General features: G+C 39.0%; 1 protein-coding gene across 6 annotated transcripts in view; it reads left to right on the plus strand.

Annotated features, from left to right (window-relative positions):
• The window catches only part of HFM1 (helicase for meiosis 1), a 68,902-nt gene that overhangs the window by 22,686 nt on the left and 23,431 nt on the right, over positions 1–22,785 (plus strand). For all 6 annotated transcript variants that reach the window (XM_077333045.1, XM_077333047.1, XM_077333048.1 and 3 more), the window contains 12 exons: positions 1,115–1,192; positions 1,272–1,433; positions 5,286–5,486; positions 5,577–5,665; positions 7,972–8,015; positions 8,106–8,207; positions 9,222–9,367; positions 11,082–11,176; positions 13,375–13,508; positions 16,208–16,255; positions 18,828–18,908; positions 20,295–20,386. In XM_077333045.1, coding sequence (XP_077189160.1) covers positions 1,115–1,192; positions 1,272–1,433; positions 5,286–5,486; positions 5,577–5,665; positions 7,972–8,015; positions 8,106–8,207; positions 9,222–9,367; positions 11,082–11,176; positions 13,375–13,508; positions 16,208–16,255; positions 18,828–18,908; positions 20,295–20,386 — 1,272 coding nt within the window. The remainder of the gene's footprint in view (positions 1–1,114; positions 1,193–1,271; positions 1,434–5,285; positions 5,487–5,576; positions 5,666–7,971; positions 8,016–8,105; positions 8,208–9,221; positions 9,368–11,081; positions 11,177–13,374; positions 13,509–16,207; positions 16,256–18,827; positions 18,909–20,294; positions 20,387–22,785) is intronic.

The following is a 22,785-nucleotide window of genomic DNA, read 5'->3' on the forward strand; positions in this document are numbered from 1 at the left end:
AGCACTATTAACCAAGGTATCTGGTTTATCTTTCTGGGCTGAGATTGGGAGGCACAATTTGCTAGTGGTTTTAAAGCTGGGAACCGCTGCTCAGCTCCTTGACCTTTGGTCTTTGGGATCTGGCAAGGTTCCGTCTTGTCTCCTATGCTCTTTATCATTTACATGATGTTGCTGGGTGAGGTCCTCCAGAGATTTGGGCTGGATTGTCGCCAATATATGGATGTCACTCTGTTCTGTTTCATTCTTCCAGCTGATGCCTGGGAGGCTATAGAAACCCTAAATTGAAGATTGATTCTCACAAGATGGAAGTGCCATAGTTTGTCGCAAAGTCTGACCTGTGATTTAAGGTGTCACCTGTTCTGGATGGGGTTGCACTTCTCTTGAAGGAACAGATCCATAGTCTAGGGATGCTCTTGGAGCCAGGACTACTGCTGGATAAGCAAGTGCTGGTTGTGGTTGGGGTGCCTTTTACCAGCTTCAACTGGCTACCCAGCTAGCCACAACTTTTCCTGGGCAGAAAAGATCTTGCTACAGGTGTATGCCCTGGTTACATTTAGATTATATTACCTCAGTACATGGGGCTTCCCTTGAAAACTGTTTGACATCTTCAGTTTGTGCTGAATGCTACAGCCAGGATATTGACTGGAGCAAATCATAGGCCGATCTACACTGGCTCCCAGTCTGTTGGTTTTTTAAGATGTCATTTTATTAATCTCTTAGCCTCCTAAGTAGCCATTTTCAGAGCACTTTATTTTACAAAATTTATACTCCACCTAATATACACCGGTATTTTACCTGTATTAAACAGCCTGATCACTCTTCTACTTCTCAGTCTGTATGGTATGGATTTATTTTATATGAGTTTTTTTCCCTTAGGCTACTGAGGGTACTACCTAGATTTTTAAAATGTTGATAAAGTATAATTAAATCATATGTTTCACTGGATTTCTATAAAATACTATTTTGGGGGTTTGATGTGTAAATTGATGGTACTGTGACAGCAGTATAATATATACTACATAATACTATTACATGATCCCATTTAAATTAGTAGAGGAACAGTAATGACGGATGCTGCTTAATATTTATAATTAATTTTTTTCTTTTCCTCCAGGAAAAATGGGACAGCATGACTAGAAAGTGGAGAGATAACTCTTTAGTTCAGCTTGTGAAATTGTTTCTCATTGATGAGGTATAGCAATAACAAATGATTCATAATGCAAGAGATGATAAGCAGTTCATATATATGTATATAAATTTGTACTCCGTAGGTACATGTTGTGAAAGATGAAAGTCGTGGTGCTACTCTTGAGGTTGTGGTTAGTCGGATGAAAACTGTTCAGTCTTCCCTTTCACATCGCTTTGAGAACCATGACACAGACCACTCTATGAGATTTGTGGCGGTTTCTGCCACAATTCCCAATGCTGAAGATGTAAGAAAAAATAATTCTATTTTTGTTTCGATTCCTTAGAAAAACTGTGCTTTCCCGCCTCTCCCAATACATATATACATGCATATAATTGTATTTAAAGGGAAAGTAAGGTACTGCTTTGGAGCTTCCCATTGTTATATTTTTTGAATTAAGAAGTAATGTAAATGTAAACCTTAAAGACAAACGTTTTATTTCTCTTTAGATTATTAATTCCTAATTGGTGAGTACAAAATTTATGACACTACTACTCAAGTTCCTTTACTTTATGTGTTAATGAGTAGTGAGTAACTGCTTGGCGGTGCATCTTGGATTGACATGACTCTGTCTCCATGTGCAGAGTATATGGCTAAAGCAAGTTTTATTTTAGATTAAAATTGTGATATCTTAAATTTTGCAATTGCTATGAATCCATTTATTGTTCTATGTATTTGAAAGTGTGATGGCCTATGGCTTTGTGCAATAGAGTTTTACCTTACTCTGCCTCCAATATTTGTTGTTGCACACAGACATTAGATGGCTATCAAAGAGAAACTGAGACGTTTGTATTCACTTTTTGAAACAGTAGTTGAATTTTTCCAAGAGTCCATTTCTGTTTTCTGTGATGAACTAAGAAAAAGCAAGCATGATATTGGTTACTTAGCAGATACATTCACAAGGTTCAAAAAAGTTAATTTGCAACTGCAAGGATATAACGTTAACCTTACCAAAGTTAAGTCGGTCCTCTCCATATTTCTGTCTGATTTATAGTTATTCAAATGTATATGATATTGATTGCATTGTAATGGCCTATGGTTGGAAACAATAAAGTCTTATACTATACTACTATTCAAACGTAACATAGCCTGTTGCGAAGTCTTCCAGTTTTCGAGCCTCTGAACTGGAGGAGAAGAACATACCATAAGATGACCTTCAAATGTATTGTGCACACCTGGATGAACTGCACATAGACCAGGGGTAGTCAAACTGCGGCCCTCCAGATGTCCATGGACTACAATTCCCAGGAGCCCATGCCAGCGAATGCTGGCAGGGGCTCCTGGGAATTGTAGTCCATGGACATCTGGAGGGCCGCAGTTTGACTACCCCTAACATAGACAGTTAGATTTGTTAACTAGATCGGAGAGAATGTGGATGGAGATACATCCTTTACACTTGATGTTTAAAACATGCAACATGATCAGACGGCACCCATATGCAAATGTGCTTCTACCCCCACATTCTGCTGCAACAATCAGCCAAGTATAATTATGCATAAGTTGGAGTAAGGCAGAAGTCTTGCCAGGGCAATGAAACTGTAAAGATGATTTGGCTGGTGAATGCAGTGCTGGCATTTCTTCTCCACATAATACCCAATTCAGAATGATGGAATGGAAGGACTTGGATTGTTCTTGTGGCATCATCACGTAATGTAAACATATCTTGAATGGTTATGATCCATTCTAATATCCCTCACTTACTAGTTGGAATCTCTCATTAAACCTTTCAAGTTAAAAAATGATGCAGCATCAAAGTATCAGAGAGACAAATGTCAGCAAGAATTCAAAGATACTTTGGATCATTTTTTTTACTTATTTATTAGATTTTCAGCCCACCACTTTCTAGATACTTGTGGGCTACAATATAAATCATAGAAAGGAGGAGCGTCCTTTCTCTTTAAGTGACATACCTAGCCAATTTTGTGCCCTGAGGAGGAGGGTAGATGGGACAATGACACAGGAGTGGGGGGGGGGGCTGAACCCTAGCCACCCAAGAGAAATGTCCACCTGCCCAGTCACCAAATGCCTTCACTGTGGAAGGAGAAGCCAACTACCTTGTGCCATGAGTCCCCTCATCAATCCAGAGGGAAGGCCATGGGGGGCTCATGCTGGCCCAGGCACCTGTTGGGCGATGTGCAGAACTCTGGGTCCATAGCATCCACCCACACCCCAAGTCCACCCCATTCCTCACCGTGCCCCCCCCCAAGATCCTTTCAGTGTCTCCAGGGGAGTGGTACCACCCACTCTGGGAAACCCTAGGCTAAACCAATGGTTTAATTCAGTGTGAATTGAAATTTTATCTACAGTAATTTATACCAAACAGCAGTTACAATATCAAATAGAGACAATAAACTATTTAAATTAGTGAAATATAAACTGGACAGTAAAAATTTAAAATTCATTGTAGTTATAAACTGTAGAGAAACCATAACATTAAAAAATATATTTTTACCCTATAAAAAGTATGCAGCTTAATGGTGGCAGCACCAAATTTGGCAATTATTTGAGTATTTCTATCTTGGTGCAAACTTAAATGGACTTCAAGGAATGGTAGAGGACAGGAAGTCCTGGAGGACCATTGTCCATGGGTTCGCACCTAACAACAACAATATTTTTTGTCACTTAGGAGCTTCTTCACCTTATCCACCTGGATATCTCTCTAGTCATAGTTGGGTCTCAGACAGTGTTATATATAGAGCAGTGAAATAAATGTTCCCTTGTTTCTACCTGGCTTTTGACTCAGGAACAAAGCCTCTGCAAAAACAGAATTTTCTTATAATGGCTCTCCAAAACAGCTGAGAGCAAAACAGCAGCTGACCAAGGAGAAGGCTCTTCTCTATTTGCAGTTCTCTAATGAGGTTAGGTAGGTAGTTGATGATTGCATGGACAACCTGTGTTTTTCTATCTTGGATTTTACTGATTTAAATCAGGACGATTGGAATTTATCCTTTAGGATATGTGATGATAGACTCTTGGGGTTATGATTGAGTTAGAGCCACCTAGCAATAGATGACATGCTGACCCTTTTAGCATCCCCATTTTCCAAGCACACCAAATCAGAGGAGCTGGAGAATCTTGCAAATAGCCCTAAAAAAATTCAATTAAATCCTCTCCAAAAAGGTATTGTCTGTAACCAAGGCTCCCAAAAAGGAGCTGTGCAGGAGTTAGGAGAGGGTCTTAGCCCTGAAGAGTCTTAGTCAGAACAAAGTACCTACCCTTGGTTTGGACAAATTTGATTATATCATTCACTGACCTATGGCTCAGTCCTGCTACATACTTGAAATGAGCATTCTTAGCTCCTGAAACCTGTTCTAACTTACGGTCATTTAATTTCCAGGATTTTAACGTTTGCCAAATGACATTCCCTTGGTATTTTGATAGTTAACTTCTAAATGTTCTTTAGGGCAGTAGAGGACTAGTCAATGTAACATTCTCCAAAGCCTTATTGAGATTTAGATAGAAGAACTATATTATCTGCATATAAAATTATAGGGATAGGACAATGCTCCAGGACTGGAGGATGAAAGTCACTATCCTGAAAAAATTGGAATATGTCATTTATATAGAAGTTAAACAGAGTAGGTGCTAAAGCACAAGCCTGTATTTAATTCAGTGTAAAGCAGTTTTTTATGTTCATATTAGTATCATTTTTTAAACTGAAGGTCTTCTGGAGTTGGGCTGTCTTTCTTTGGAAAATATTTTATGTTCAGTTATATATTGGTGCTACAAATGTGACAACTGAAAATTGTATGAAATGTCTTTTCAGACTACGAATATGTATCATTAACGTCTCTTCCATTATCATATTATATAAACAAGACCAGACTTACAAAGGGACATGCTTACCATTTAACCACTCTGTGTTGTTATTATTAGATGGACTAAATCAAAGTAAAAAATATCTCAGGTCATTATTTTATGTTCATAGGCAAGAAGAGTAGATTGAATAACAGAATACTGGAGACCTAAAAATATTTGTTTCACTTAAGTTTCCATGTTTTAAGTGCAGCTCTGATTGGGCAAGTGCTTTCACAGTATTTCAGCCCAGGGCAGTATTTTCCTGTTTTCAAGCCTAACATGACTTCTTTTCTCCTTAAAGATTGCAGAATGGCTTTCAGATGGCAAGAACCCTGCTGTATGCCTGAAAATAGATGAAAGATACCGCCCAGTGAAGCTTCGCAAAATAGTTCTTGGATTTCCCTGCAGTACCAACCAAACAGAATTCAAATTTGACTTAACACTTAACTACAAAGTAGCAAGTGTTATTCAAACGTATTCTGAACAAAAACCAGCTCTTGTGGTATATACTTCAGCTTTCCCCTTGTAATTGTAATTTTCATGTGCGTATTTTAACATTATTTGCACCAACAATGAATTCTCTTATTTACAGTTCTGTGCCACAAGGAAAGGAGTTCAGCAGGCAGCTTCTGTCCTTGCAAAAGATGCTAAATTTATAATGAATATAGAACAGAAACAAAGGTATTTTTCCAACACAGGCTTCATCGTAGCACATACCTGAATTCACACATAGGATTTAGTGCTTTTTGGCTGTCTTCCCTCTTTTGGTATGTGTCTGAAAAACAGAAAGGCAGTTTTAAATATACTTGTACTTCCTAATTGATACAAGCGTTGATTTGCAATCTCAAGATTTCTGTGCTTTCAATGCAGTAGGGATCTTTCTGTAATCGGTGTCAGATTTAACAAGAGTTTAGTAAAAGATCTAGTTTATAAAATCATCAGCATTAAGGTTTGTAACTTGTAAGGTTTTTGCTTGAATTGACAATGATACTCATACTGATATTACTTTAATCACCAGGTGATTATGCTAATATTGGGTTACCATATTTTGAAAAACAAAAAAGTGAGTGTATATAATTTTAAATCTTATTTTAAAATCCCCCTAGTATTTAAGTTGTGATAATTGCTACTAACTAGGAATATTCCTAATCTTCCGACCCAAAAAGGACATTTTCATCAGTTTTTTTTTAAAAAGAGGCCAAAAGAGGATAGACACCAAAAAAAGAGGATATGCCCTCTACAAAGAGGACATGTTATCCTAGCTAATAATAATGTTGCTTATATTTTTCAAGTGACTTTTGGGAGAATAACAGTTTCAGTGGTTTACTTTTAGACTGTATATTTAGTATCTGGAATTAATTTTCTTTGGGTACTTACTATTTCCATAGGTTTTTTCTCCATAAAACTATCATTAAAATGCTTAAACTTTCATGAACTTAAAGTTGTTTTTCTGATTAGACAATTGTTCTACAAAAGCACTTGTATTCTTCTTCTTTTTTTTTTTTTGCTTCAAGTGGCAACCAAACATATGGTGACCATGTAGGGTTATCAAAGCAAGAGACAGTCAGAGGTGGTTTGCCATTTTCTGCCTATGTTTCATGACTGACCAAGGTAAACCTTCTTAGCGTCCAAGATCTGACAAGATCAGACTACCATAGGCCATCCTGGTAAAGCCTACTCCACTTACACTTGTGCAAATCTTATAGAATGGATTAAATTTTTACCTCTATCCATATCTTGAAGGGTAAACAGAGGCCACAAAGAATTTCCCAGTTCTGGCAAAGACGCCAAGGATGGAAGTCAGAGACTATGCTTGCTTTGTAAAATATTTAAAGCAGCATTTTTAAAAGTCTCTAACCTGCAGGTGCTATTTAGGAAACTAGGAAGATGTTAAAATAAGCATGAAGACCTATACCAACACACCCTAGATTAGTCTGCCTACATCTCTATTAAAATCAAATACAATATCTTTCCATAAAGGAAAGATGATGGCTATAGAAAAGGCACAGCTGGAAGAGACACAAAATTTTAGGAGACTGGGAAAATCATACTACATTTGTGTGCTCTTGTGGTATAAACTTTGAATTGCTGGTATATGATGAATCTCAGCAGCATGAGATTGTCTTGTTAGAAGGGACTTTTTCATCACATTATAGAATCTTAGATATTTTTTATTTACAGAAGATACTGCATTTCTGCCAGGAGCTTCCCTTGTTTGTCCCTGGAGGGGGAAAAAAAAACTCAAGACCTTTCTTAGTGGTAATAATATATATATTTCCCAAGTGTAGTCCCTGTCTGTGGATATCTAAATTCACAGATTGGGGCCACATTTTCCCAAACAGATATTTCTGTAAACTTGGAGGATCATTTCTGTTTGCAGAAAAAATCTGAAAAGTTTTTAAAAAATCATTGGGGGAGTTAAATTCCTCCCAATGTAACATGTGCACAAAAAGTGCAAGGGGGGCCTGGCAATAGCTGTGGCAGAAGTGGCACTCAGGAACCCGCCTGCGGTGGAACCTGGGAGTCACTCCAGGCCCAGTCGTTATGGTGGCAGACACTAGGAGCTGCTCTGGCTGTGGTGGTGGTAGAGCCTGGGAGGGTTGGGCGCTTCGGTGCCCGAAGTGGCCGGTCTCTCCCGGTGCAGCGAGGGGGAAGGGGAGGCATGGGCATCAACACGCCAGCAGGCTCACACACTTGTACCTGTGTGTATCTTCTTTAGTGTATCTGAAGAAGTGTTTATACCTTGAATAAAACTTTGTTGGTCTTAAAGGTGCTACTGGACTCAAATGTGTTTAGAATGACATTGTTGAAGAGAGGGAAAGGGGCTGCAATCAAATTTTCCTCTAAGAAGGACTTTTCTAAATACTTCTATGAAGTATATTATTAAAAACCAATCATGATGGCATCCATGATGGGCATTTTAGTGTGTTATTATTTATTTTAGTGTATTATTAATGTTGCAATTAATTATTTTCTTTTTTTTACAGATTACAAAGGTCTGCAAATTCAGTAAAAGAAGCCAGACTGAAGGGTATGTAGGATGTGCTAATTGGAGAAAGTATAGTAATGTGTTTGTGGTGAGAAAATCTGGTAATATTTTGTTTCTGACTTCCACTTGTAGATCTTTTGATTTATGGAGTTGGTTATCATCATGCTGGATTGGAGGTGTCTGACAGAAAAATAATTGAAGCAGCTTTTAACATGGGAGATCTACCAGTGCTTTGTGAGTAAAAACATTTGTAAAATCAAAAATGTTATTATCATATTGTGTTGGATTCAAGTCAAGAATCATGCAAAGAACATTGAACTTCCTGACTTTCCTTCCCTCTGCACAATAAAATCAGAGTCCAGTAGCACCTTTAAGACCAACAAAGATTTATTAAAGGCGTGAACTTTCGAGTGCAAGCACCCTTCGTCAGACTATGATCTTCTTACATGACAGGGAATATATAGCAAAAATCAGTTCTGTTACATCTGTGTCACAACCAGATACAGCCAATAATAATCCTGTGTCAAAACAGCCAATCAATCCCCTAGAATTCAGTGTACTTTACAAAGAGAAACCAAAATGTTGTTGGTAGAGAGATCAAAGGCTATCACCTCTCCATATGTTGCTTGCAGTGTAACTGGTCTAAATGGGAAGGAAGTAGCATAGTAATCCCCAATCCTTTAGAGTCTGTGGGCACATTTTAAATTATGACACAGAATGTTGAGTGCAACCATAAAATAGCAGCTGCAGGAGGTGGAGCTATCCACAAATTTTCAGGGAGTGACACTATACATAACTCTAATAGCATATCTTCAACATTTCAGGTAGAAGCTCTGTTTAACTGGGTGTCTTTTAAAATAAGCCCCTTGTTTTTAAAAAATTCATGTACAGTTTACCTTTAATCATGCAGTAAAGATCTTTGTGCTGTGGCAGCTGCTGCCAAATCAGTGTTTAAAAAAAATTCACACAGCTGATCAAAAGCTTGCATGGCAAAACCCTAGGAAGAAACAATTGGCAAGCTCCAAGAAATGTTTTGGTGAGTGCCTACAGGCTTCACTTTGAGGACCTCTGGGTTAGCAGGTAAAGTGTCAGCTGGTTAATAGATTATTTTTTACAATGGGGCTAGATTACATTATATGTTTTTGTTGCCTGGTGAGAATAATGTTCAGCGCACTGCAGAACTGTTTTTCATATTTGTTGCTTTATGAATCATATTTATAACACACAGTCCTGTTTAAATGCTTGCAGTTACTACTAGTACTCTTGCTATGGGTGTAAATTTGCCAGCACACCTTGTAGTTATAAAATCAACAATGCATTATGTTGGAGGAATGTTCCAGGAATATAGTGAAACTGATATTTTACAAATGATTGGAAGAGCAGGAAGACCTCAAGTAAGTTGAATCTGTTTTGAAGGATTATTTTTAAAATAACAAATGTAAAAATTGCCATATATTTAGAGTGATAAGGGTAAAAAAATATTAACTGAAAGTAATGTAGACACGGTTGTTTGTGAAGTTTTTATTTTCAGCAGAGCTATATTTGAATAATTAATACAGCCTTGTTTACTAGAAGGCCTATAAAGTTGATACTGCAAGGCTTGAACTGCAAGATGAATTATATTCTGAGTTATTTAACTGTTTTCTAGCAAATATTTATATTAATAGAGGAAAGTTCATATAAAAAAACAACCGTCTATTGTACCATCAGTTTATCTCCTGTGTTTTAATATATGGCACATCTATCCATTGGGTGAATTTTATGAGCTGTCCTTGCTTTTCTTAAACATACTGGAATACCTAACCATTATGAAAATATTCATAACTGTCTAATGGGGTTCTGTGCCAGTTTTTACTTTGCAACAGTAGTGTGAGATAAACAACGTGAAACAGCCTATATAAGGTTTTTTTGATAGTTCCTGAACTTATGAACTGTTATTTTGGTTTTGATGGTGAAATCCTGCACCCCTTGTGTGCACAATGCAGAATCATCCTTCTCTCATTTGCTGAGCAGCTCTTGTGCCATGAACACTGTCGCTCTGCAGCCAGGCCTTTTACTTAGTCCTCACATGCTCACCATGGAGCATCCAATGATCTGCTCTTCCTTAGGCTGTTACTGCTACTCTTGCTTATTCTAAAAGTGAACTACAAGAAGTCTTTGGCAAAAAATCTCTGGTTCCCAACTTGCAGGCTGTGAAGTTGTTGCAAGGGGTTCACAGATACATCCATACCCTTAAGCATAAACTAACCATGAAATGTATTTTATCAGTCAGTGAACAGTAATGACACAGCGACTACGATGTGTGTGTGTGGGTCCATATTTTGTTATACTGATAAAAGTTCTCATACATTAAAAAGATGGGAACCAATATTATAAAGTAAATGGCCACAGTGTGCTCCACTGTTTGTATACAGAGAGTATACAGAGGGACTGTCGTGATCAGCAATAATTTCCTGTAGATCATACATCAAGCTTAATAATCATAGCTGCAACTCATGGAGATTGGACAAAAAGATTTGTGCTTGGTTCACCACAGTGAATTAGGGCACATGGAGAAAGTAGGCATTATTTACACAGACATCTCTAGCATTCACAAGTCTTCCTGAGTACATATGATCCTTGCAGTAAAAAACAGAAGCAGCATGAAATGGATAGTTGATGTCACACACATAGATTTGGGGATGGGGTTTGACCAAGACTTGCCTCACAGGTTATGAATGGAGCAGATCTCACCTGTTGGTCATTCCTAAAATAGTAAAGAAGATTTGTGGACATTTGTATTGATGAGAAAATAGCTACATATACTGAGAATGTAAACATGGCTCTTCATAACTGCATATTTCTCACCAAGTAAACTTGTTAACCTCCCTATTCCTGGTTTTTGAGAGTAATTTTGATACTGAATAGTTTGAATATAATGATGAACATTCTGACAAAATTTACAGGGCCCTCCTTAGCAGTGTTATACCATTCCAAGTCCATTGATGCTAACAGTCTTAGGATGCAACTCTGCTTGGGACGACAATGCTAGGGTCATCCAAAATAAATGTGTATGTTTTATCCCCTTCCTGTTCTGTTTAAATTGGACGTCTGTATGTCTTTTTGAAGTTTGATACAACAGCAACAGCAGTTATCATGACCAGGCTAACTACAAGAGACAAGTATGTTCAGATGTTAAACGGAGCAGATACAATAGAAAGCAGGTAACCCATTTTTCCCAAGCTTGGATGTACCCTCTGTAACATCTTCATTTATTTAGAAGGAAGCCTGTGAGGAAAGACAACAGACAGAAAATCTTTATCTTCTCTGCATATAGGAGAATACTGATCAAGAGTAGTGTTTTCCATTAATATTTATTGTAATAATTTGACTAGAACAGAAACAAGCTTTGCTTGCAATCCAGGAAATAGTAGTTCCTATTTATTTCAGTTAAACTTATGTTGGTGTAGCTGTGTCTAGTACTGCAATATTTAATACAAAAGAAGTAAATTGAAACAAAATAAAAAGTCAACTGGTATGTTCTGGTATGCTTCCACTTAATCCCTCATGAAGAGAGAATCATCATCTATATATCTATTTCCTAAATGTTCCCCCTGTTTGCACATATCTAAATCCATGGATCGAGGCATATTCACACAAAACTTTTCTGCAAACTTGGGTACCTCCCTCGAAGTTTGCAGAAAATTCTGAACTCTACAAAATAAAATTTAAAAACAAGCATGAGGGGTTTTAAATCCACCCAAAGTAAAACAGCATTCTCTGTGCACAGCTCTTAGTAAAGTACAAACCTACCTTCTGTATGGTGAAGCAGTCCTGGAGCTGCAGCAGGCCCATTGGAGGTCAGTGCCAAACTCAGAGGTGGCAGGAAGAGAGACTGGGAGTCAACCCAGAAGTCATACTGGGTCCACAAGCAGCAGCAGCACAGACCCCAAGTGGTGCTGTGCCCAGCAAGAAAGTGTATGTGAATTCCCTCCTTCCCCCACCCCCACAAGTATAATGGGCCTCTTCTTGTCATCTTCTATTAATGAAATGCCTGAAATTTTTAAGTGCTGTAAAATAAATTTTAATAGATGACTGATACAATAGGAAAGGTATGATGATGAGGCTGGGAAAAGATGGATGAGAGGAGAGAATAAACGAGGTAGAGTCAGATTGCCTGTATCTTTGGAGGTAGTTCTGTTTTCCCTCTCTTTTGGCAAGTCTAGTTATAAATCCTTGTCAAAACATAAGTGAATTCAGTGACAATAGAATTTTTTACAAGGTTAGAATTGGAAGTTGGACTGCAGATATCTGGATCTCTGTTTTCCATCTTACAGATTGAAAATACTTTTACATCTTGATTATTTGTGGGGGAAAAACCTTACCAGAAAATGTAAAAATCATTTTGTATGCTTAAAACATCAGGCTAATACTGAAAATCCTGTAAACTACATCTGATCCTGGTTAGGTTTTTTGTGAGATTCACTTCTTAATTAATAGCTGTAATTCTAAGCACATTTACTTGAAGTTATTTTGAGACGGGTTTAGTCTTAATGGCACCCTGGACTGCAGTATATGCTTAGTTTTTGTATCTTATTTTTAATATTTTGTATTATTACATAGTTTATAAAAATGTGATCTGTGTGATTTTTCCAAACCACAATTTGTAATAAATTATATTATTATTAATGATCATTTTTCATACCCCGCTTTTTACTACCTGGTGTTTCAAAGCAGCTTATAATTGCCTACCCTTCCTCTCCTCACAACAAATACCCTGGCCCAGGATCACCCAGCTGACTGCATGTGGTGGAGAATCAACACTGGCTCTCCAGATTAGAGGCTGCCCATCTTAACTACTGCACCAAGCTGGCTCACAACTTTTTTGTCATATAACTCCTTATTCACCTTTGCTGGAAAACAGCTTTTTTCCATTTCTGGAACAGTATTAACATATGCAGTTGTCTTCTGCAAGGATAAATCTTGCACTAATATGAGACTACACCACTAAACAGGAAAATTAACCATTCCTTATGTAAACAGTAGACAGATAACTTAGTGCTGCATTAAGGTGTTTCTTGATATGATGCCTTGTAGCCTTCCATTCTGCATAACTATGTCCAGAGCCTTCCTTCAGCGGGGCAAACCTTCTGACTGAAGAGACTATTCTTTGGGCTGAGCTCATTCTTTGGGCTGGGCATCATGGTAGGATACAAGCCATTATTTTTCTAGTTTTTTAGAGTGAACAGTGACCATTGTTTTTGCAGAGTTCTCCCCAGTGCACTTCAGCTGCTCAGTCCTATTTACCACATCTTGGCTTTTGCATGAGACTGAGGAGTTACGGTGCATTGTAAGAATAAGATGCATAGTGATTAATAAAGGTTCCCCTCCCCCCATTAACTTGCTATCTGTTTTTTCTTAGCTTACACAAGCATCTTACTGAACACTTAAATGCTGAAGTAGTACTGTACACAATCACTGATGTGAACATAGCTTTAGAATGGATACGATCAACATTCCTCTACATAAGAGCTCTGAAGAATCCAGCTCATTATGGTTGGTTGCTTTTAAGCTTTCTGAACTCTAGCACTCAATTAATAGATGCTGTGATACAGTTTTAACAAAGCAATTACAATGGAATAACTGCACCTTGGGAAATTATTTCTTAAATAATAAGAAATGACAAAAAAGACTCAAGGTCTTTTGCCTTTTGCCTTTCATAGAGTCTCCTTTTCAGTAATGTATATAGACAAACCTCTTTCAGTGATTATGCTGATGTGTGTGTCAAAATATGGCAGGCCTTTTTCTGCTTTCACTTTTCCTTTCTGCAAGGTATAGTAATAGATGATGTATGCATCTCTAGCAGCATCACAAACTCTTTGTTGGAGCTTGGTATGAATCTGAAAACTCATACCTGGTGTCTGTGTGCAGGTGTCAAGTGCTGTAACAGGGCTTCAACGCATTCCCACAGTTTTTTATGACTACTCACACTTGGAACCTTTGTATTAGCACTTGTCTCATATGTCAGCTTTCTATTTTGCTTTTACTTTATGTATTCTCTGTCCTTCCATTGTGAAGCCACAGAAGACAAATGACCTCTTAATGAAGGCCTCTGAGTTCTTTCACCCCCCCCCCCAAAAAAAACAGCTGTAGGGGAATTGCCTGTAGATACTAAGTGCTATTATATATGAATGCTGTGTTTGTTTCTTCTATTTGGAGAAAGAAGCTGGTAAATGGCTAGAACACCACCAGAGTAAATGGGAATAAGTAAAACACACACAGCAAACCTATACAGTATAGTCCATTACTCCAGTTACTATAACTTAATTCCATTGGTGGACTTGGAGTAATTCTGAATAGGTTTGCACTCTTATGGTTACAATAGTACTTCTTAGGAAATCAGTCCTACTGGAATCAGTAGGGTGTATTGCTGAGTGGACATCTTTAAGGTCTGACTCCGCAATTGTAGGGAAGACTGGCCAAATATGCAGTTCTTGAACTGTGTACTACATAAAAATCCCATATTACAGTCCTCCCAAAAATGCTCAGTAAAATGGCTGCCTGGGGTCAAGAATTGTGGTTTTATAAAATACTTGAGCACATGATAGATGGTAGACCTGTTGCATACGGCCAGAAGGATTTGGAGTGTAAAAATATTTTCTAGTATTTTGCATCTGAATTCCCAGCATCACGCTCTAGGACATAGAATTTTGATCAGCCTGTTTTAAAGTAGTGTTCTTTATGAATAGAATTTTTACAATATCTCATAACAGGGAAGTATCAGAAGCTCAGTGAAAATTGGTACTGTTACCATATCTTTACTAGTCAGTATTAAGTTGTTTGGCTACTTTTGAAGGAAATACAATTCACCTTTGTTGAATACCAAATGGGTTTTCTGTTTAATAGACTTATTTTACAGCAGGACAGATAAAAACATTAAAATCCAGAACAGCATTTCACATTGAATGAAAACAGATCTATTTTACCCCTAAAGGCATAGCCTCTACTTCTGCACTGATCCCAACCGCTGTCAGCACTTGCAGCATAAGGCATTCTGTTCAGCACAGTGGGATCTCTCTGAACACTGAACAGCTGCTTTTCAGAGCTGTGAAATAAAGGGGGAAAGTGGTAAACGAAATAGTTACTTTGTTGAAATGCCCTTAAATCATATGAGTTAGGACATTTAACACCTTTCTCTACATCTGCTTTTGTGCTGACTTTGATGCCTTAAGACGAATATAAAACCATTGTAAAAGTAAATGTGAAATGTTCAAAATAATAATATATTCTTACAATTTACATTACATGTTTGTCAAAGCCAATAAAAGAACAGGACAAAAACTAATGTCAGTATTTAAATTCAACTTTTGCTTCCTTGTGTAATAGTAAATAGACAAAAATTATAAATAAATCCACGTTGGATGGAAGATGTGGGAAAATGTTTTCTGTATTAAAATAGTACAACAAATTTTATTTATATCCTGCCCTTCCAATGCTCAGGGGGAGTAACAACATTTAAAACAAGTGCAAAGATTAAGATTTAAAAATCATTACACTTTATAATTCCTAGAATTTAATATAAGCCTCCAACTAAAATCTCAAATGGGGAAGATTATGGCCGGAACTGATCTTCAACATTACTTCCCCCTTCCTCCCCTAGCAGTGAGGCCAGCCTTTTGTGGTAGATGTTATTTCTGGCCTTGACCATAAGCCAGGTGGAATAGCTCCATTTTCCAGGCCCTTTGGAACCAATCCCACAGGGCCCTGATCTCTTCTGGGAGCTCATTTTACCAGACTGGGGGAGGAGGAGGAGGAGTTGGTTCTTATATGCCGCTTTTCCCTACCCGAAGGAGGCTCAAAGCGGCTTACAGTTGCCTTCCCATTCCTCTTCCCACAACAGAGACTCTGTGAGGTGGGTGAGGCTGAGAGAGCCCTGATATCAGTGCTCGGTCAGAACAGTTTTATCAGTGCCATGGCGAGCCCAAGGTCACCCAGCTGGTTGCATGTGGGGGAGTGCAGAATCAAACCCGGCATGCCAGATTAGAAGTCTGCACTCCTAACCACTACACCAAACTGGCTCTCCTTAGGAAGAGGATGGCTCCCTGTGGGAGCCCACTGTGTTCATAATACAGATCTGTTGAAATTAGATTGTCATTTTATCTAAGATTTTTCTTGCTTTTGTACAATGAAACATCTATGGCCTAGTCAGCCTATTAAACTCATAATAAAATTGAAATGTTTTTTTTTTCATGCAGGCTTTTCAGTTGGATTTGATAGAGCTGCAATTGAAGCAAAATTACAAGGTAAGATTTTTTTTACATTGCTTGAAAACACAAATAGTACCATAATTCATTTTAAGTTCTCTATGAAGAATCTAATCATCCTTTTCTTAAAAAAAAACCCCCAAAAGCCACCTTCAGTTGTTCAATGGCACCATGTGAGGACTTTACTATGTTATTAACTTTACCATGTTAATGAAACTGTGAGGACTTTACCAAGCTAATGAATTCATGTTATGAATTGGATAGGGATGGGCATGAACAAGCTCATGAGCCAATATTCGGCCAAACGGGTAGGAGGCAATGCTTGAGGAAGTAATCTTCTCTGAACATTTACTGGATTCTCGGCTAGTTCATTTCAGCTGTTCAGGCCCAGCCATTCATTTATTTATATTTTAATTTGTATGACCTCCCAACTTGGAGTTGGCTCAGGGTGGTTTACAACAGCGGTCCGCAATCTTTTTCCTGTTGCAGACCGCTGCCAAGGGGTGGGGAGAGAGGGTGACCTGGGGCCCACACAAACGCGCATGCGTGGACCTGCCGTGCATGTGCATTTGCGCTCCTGGTGGTATGCACAAATGCGCATACGCGGCGGCTCTGCATGCATACATGAAATTGCCGCGCGTGCGCGTTTGCGCTTCTTTCAGGCATAAAAACGCAAGCGCAGCAGGTCCGCACATGCGCGTTTGCGCCACCGGCATGCCGGCGGCTACACCTCCCTCTCCCCCCCTCCCACAGCAAGAAGCTTGCCGGGCTGCAAGCTAATCGTCCACTTTGGTGTCTGATTTGCTCGCAGCCTGGCGAACTTCTCACTGCGGGGCGGCTGGGAGAGGGAGCCGCGGCCCGCTGCTGAGGCTCTCGCGGCCCAGCACCAGGCCATGGACCAGTGGTTGGGGACCACTGGTTTACAACATTGTATAATATAATACATAAAACATTGTCCAATTAAAATGGTTAAAGCAATTTAAGCCTAACAGCTGAATGGAGTGTAGTCCATCCCTCAGCTGTTAGATTTAAATTGCAGATTGGTCACCATTTACCCCTTTGATTTAGCTCCCCGCCACTTCGAAGGAGGGGAGTAAAATTGAAAGGCTAAATGAAACCCTTTCCTGGGTAATCCCCCTCTTTCTTCTGGCCCCAGTGAGCCAAGGCCAAGAGAAACGTGGAAGGAAAATCCCTTCAACAGCTGTCCTCATGGCCAGGAGAAAGGGGGAACTGAACTTTCCTGGCCAGTTCAGTTCACGTGGGGCCAGTTCAATGTTGCCCTCCCATAGAACTGGAGCTTAAATTAACTGTTAAAGTTACTGAGTTGTAAGCTGGTGTATCCAGACAAAATTAACCCATCTTGGTATTTAAGTATATAACAGTGCAGTCCTAAGCAATTATGCTCTTCTAAGTAATTAGAGTCAATGGTTTTAACACTTTTTGGGTTGAGAATATAAATCTCTTCTATTAAATGCAATAGGACAGATGTGCTTCATTTTAGCCAGATTGTGCCTTTAGGACAGCCTCTGTATTGTCTGGCCCATCATTGGCCATATTCTGTCTGCTTCTGGCCTGTGGACTCTTTTTTCAATAATATTTTAAGATGCTCAGTGTTTATGTTATGCTGTTTTCATTTCCTGATTGTTTAAATGGCTCCTCCCGTTGCTATCTATATACTTTTCCCCGGCTGCAGCCCTCAGCGAATCACTCCACCAGGAATCTGGGCGTGATCCTGGACACTTCCCTTACAATGGAAGCCCAGGTCACAAAGGTAGCGTGGCTGGAATTTTACCACCTCCGCCAAACCAAGCTAATAGCTCCCTACCTGGCCCCAGAACACCTAGCCACAATGATCTATTCAACGGTCACCTGTAGACTGGACTTATGCAGCTCACTATACGCAGGGCTACCCTTATCCTTGATCCAGAAACTACAACTGGTGCAGAATGCTGTGGCTGAGATTTTCACTCAGACATCATGGAGATCCCACATCTGGCCGGCACTCCAACAACTCAGCTAGCTCCCAGTTGAATTCCGGATCAAGCTTAAGGTTTTGGTAATCACCTTCAAGGCCATACACGGACTGGGCCCAGTGTATCTGAGAGACCACCTTCCTGCCAAACAAGTCTTACACTCTGCAACCTCCAACTGGCTGTGGATCCCTGGCCCCAAAGAAGCACGTTGAAACTCAACAAGGGCCAAAGCCTTCTTGGTCCTGGCCCCCCACCTGATGGAATGAGCTCCCTGAAGAGCTTCCACAATTCTGTAGGTCCTGCAAAAGGGAGCTCCTCCATCAGGCATTTGTGTGAAGCCAACCAGCTCAAAACATCTACTGCACCCCCCCCCCAAACGACCTTCCATAACTGAACAATCTGACCTGCCCAGGGATTGTCATTGTTATTGTTTTGTGAACAATACTGTTCTGTTGTGAAGTTATGTTATGATTATGTTATGCCATGTTATGTTACGATTGTTATTTATTGCATTGTTATAATATTCTATGTAACCATTCTACAATATTTAATGTAAACCGACCAGAGCCATATGGAAGGGTGGTATAGAAATCTAAATAAATAAATGTACTGTACAATTATTGTTTGAATTTGAACAGAATTATGTTTGAAGAATTTGAATGATTTATCATCATTTGATCTAATCAAGATGGATGAAGAACTTAATTTCAAACCAACAGGTAATATTTATTATATAACATACATATTACAATCAGGAGTTTAATTTTGTTATATGTCATCATAATGGATTAGGCCCTTAATACTTAAGGAAATCCTTTCCCATGTCCCCCATGATTTTTGAGCACAGTTTCTTGAAAATATGTTTCTACTAGCAAGAAAGCCCATTGCAACCAGGAATGCAATGGGCGCTAGGACCCAGGGGACACCGGCAGGCGCAGATCTCTCTCTCTCTCTCTCTCTCTCTCTCTCTCTCTCTCTCTCTCTCTCTCTCCTCCCCCCCCCCCATCGCAGCAGGAGCCATAGGAGGTAATCAGGGCTGTTTGTAGCAGGAATGAGGGCTTGTTTGGATGGCTCTGTCTCTCTTTCTGTCTCTCCCTCGAAGCAGGAGCCATAGCAGGTAATCAGGGCTGGTTTGCGGTTTGGCAGGGCTCTCTGTCTCTCTCTCTCTCTCTCACATGCTGGCTCCTGCAGCATCTGAGAGCAAAGTGGCTAGCGTCCAGGGAGGGAGGACGGGAGCTGTAGGTGCAAAGCTGGCTGCACCCTGATTGGCCCTATTCCAACTCAGAGAGCCAGGACACTCTCCACCCCCAGGGCTGTTTCACAAAAATATTAAGAGGAACAATGGATAAGGATTGTAAGCATGAACTATGAGAAATCCAAAATAGATTTAGATCATAAGCATAAGAAATTGAAAATTGATGTCAGGGAAAACTTGCTAAAAGGCTGGTGTGCAGTATTACTTCATTGTGAAATTGTCCTGTTGATGCTCATTGGTCTGCTGAAAGTGATAGAGTTCAGCTAAAGACTCAGCCACTGGGCCAAAAGAGAAAGAAAAGCCATATGGTTTGTCTTTTGAATCTAAAGAAAGATAGACATAAGGCCAGTGCAAATGCAACTATGTACATAAACCTAAGTGCAGTGTTGGGATAATTTCTTCTACCAAATTGTAAGCTTGCTTGAGCCACTGGGGGCCAATCACACCCACTCTCGGTCATTCATGTCTATGTTGTAAGGATAAAATGGAGAAGAAAAGAATGTTGTAAGTCACTTTGAGTCCTCATTGGGAAGAAAAGTGGGGTGTAAATAAAGTAACAAGGCAAATAAATGCTTTCATATGGTGGAATTTTAAGCAGAATTACACGGTTCATTTAAATTGATTCAGAAGATACAACTCTTCTTAGAATTGCATGTATCTCCTGAGTGATAAATATTGCCAGAATTTTTCCTCTTAAAGAAACACTGAAAATGTTGTTATTTGTCCTCTGAAAATGGGAACAAGTGAAACCCAGAAAGCCTCTTATGAGTTATAACATATATATAATTTAGGAAAATATTAATGATTTACTTGTCTCACTAAAAAAGCTGTTTTATTTCCTTTTCTATAGAAACTGGGAGACTAATGGCTTGGTATTATATTGCATTTGATACCTTGAAAAAGTGTTTCATGATTAAGGGGACAGAGACTTTATCTGAACTGGTAATTTCATTATTTAAATAAACTATGACAGCTCATCTGATTGAATTGATAACCTCTTTTTTTGATAGTTTTGATATTTTAAAAGGGTTATTAAACTCATAATGAGAGTTATATACAATCTTATATTTGTCAAATGGATGGAACTCCCTGATCCAGATATCACAGCACTTCTCATGGAAAAACCCTTAACAATCAACTATACGTTCTGGCATATGTGTCCATAAAAACATTAAAAAGCCATGTTGAATCAGTCCAATTGCCCATCCAGCCCATCACTCTGTGTCACATAGTGGCCAAAACCCAGGTGCCACCAGGAGGTCCACTAGCAGGGTCAGAGCTCCACAACCCCTCCCAGTGTTGTCACCTAAGCACCAAAATACAGAGCATCATTTCCCCAGACATAGTGTTCCATTTTTACCTTGCATTGAATAGCCACTGATAGATCTCTGCTCCATATGTTTATCCAGTCCCCTCTTGAAGCTGTCTGTGCTTGTAGCTACCACTACTTCTTGTGCCAGTAAATTCTATGTGTTAATTGCTCTTTGTATCCTTTTATCTGTTCTAATATTACTGCTCATTGTCAAGAGGCTCCAGGAGGAATTCTGTGGGTCCCCAGGACAAGAGTATGCAAATAATATATACATTAGGAGGAATTTTAGAAAATATTAGTTTAAGAAAAAATTGTTATATACAGTTGTTGTCAGCCATTCAGTCATGTCCAAATATTGGCAATTCCATGGCACAATTATTGCCACGATCCCCGATCCCTCAGCCATGCAGTGTTCTGGCTGGTGTCCATTTTGATGGTGTCTAACCACTGTGTTCTTTGTCAGCCTGGTTTCCTTCTTCCATTGACCGCTCCTATCATAATTGCTTTCTTCATTGAGTTGGATCGCATGATATGGCCAAAGTAAGTGAGCTGAAATTTCATGATTTTTGGCTACCAATGATATATCAGACTTTACGCACTGTAGTATTTCCTTGTTTGTAACTTTTGTTGTCCACGGAACCCACAGAAGCCTTCTCCAACACCAGAGTTCGAATGAATTGATTCTTGCCCGATTTTTTCATCATCCACCTTTCACAGCCATAAGTGGCTGTTGGAAATATGATAGATCTAAGTAATCTATGTTTGGTAGTCAGGCTTGTGTCCTTGCTTTTCCATATTGAGTTCAAGCTCATCAACCCAGAGCAATTTGACATTTTATTTCCACGCTATAATCACCACTCACATCAATTTGTAATCCAAGAAAAATTAATTCTTAAATGCATTCAATCACTTTACCATCATTTGTTATTTTGACATGTCTGTTTTTTTGCAATGGTCATTATTTTTGTCTTTTTAGTGGTTAAGAAAAGGCCAAATTTCTTACTTCAATGACCTTTGTAATCAGCTGTTCCAGGCCTTCCTTAGGTGTTTTTTACTCTGAGTGTAGTGTCATCAGCATACTGAAGATTATTTATATTCCTTCCTCCAATCTTAATTCCAATGTTTGATTCTTTGAGTTCAGTCTTTCTCATAATGATCTTAACATACAAGTTAAACAGGAGGGGGAAAGAATACAACCTTGGTTCACTCCTTTCTCTATGTACACCAGATGGTGTACATACAATGGCTTCTTGGTTTGTGTAGAGCAACTGTATCAGTTTGATCAAATGTACTGGCAACCTCAAGTTTTGCAGGGCTTTCCACAATTTGTTGTGATCCACACAATCAAAAGCTTTCTTGTAGTCAATAAAGCAGATGTAGACATCCTTCTGATATTCCTGTGACTTTTCCAAAATCCCAAATTCACTGCTGCAAATCCATAGATGTGGCCCCTGAACATCCACATTAACATGACCCTCTCTCAGTCACCAGGTCAGATATAATTTTAGCCCCACCTGAATCAGGTAATTACTCTCAACCAATTAGAAACCATCTTTTTTAGATTCCTCTAGAAAATTAGCTCAACCCTTTAATTCACCCCTTCCCATCCTGAGTCACCATGTTTCTCACATAAACAATTATCCCAGGCAAATCATTGTCCTTGAAGATGAGAAGAGAGCCGGACAAAGCCATTCTCCAATTATGAACCTCTGTAGGAGAGAACCAATTTGACACAACACATATTAACCCTTGGAAGGAGGGATTGGGATTGCTTTGTTATTTCATGCAAATTTCTGATATTTATAATTTGTTCCTGAACAGTTTGAACTCCTGTCTAGCACCCTGTTGATGAAGTAACATAAGTAGTGCTGTTATTCTTAAATTGTTGGTCAAGTGGAATGGAAGCATCGCAGATTTTATAACAGTTTTGTCTAAGTGACTAGATAACTCTAACATTGGTGCTTAAAACAGAATTAAAATATTTTGAATAAGGCAAGAGGATAATTTAAAACTAATTCAACAAATCATT

This window comes from Paroedura picta, chromosome 4, assembly GCF_049243985.1.
Source record: "Paroedura picta isolate Pp20150507F chromosome 4, Ppicta_v3.0, whole genome shotgun sequence".
In the NCBI taxonomy this organism is placed as follows: domain Eukaryota; kingdom Metazoa; phylum Chordata; class Lepidosauria; order Squamata; family Gekkonidae; genus Paroedura; species Paroedura picta.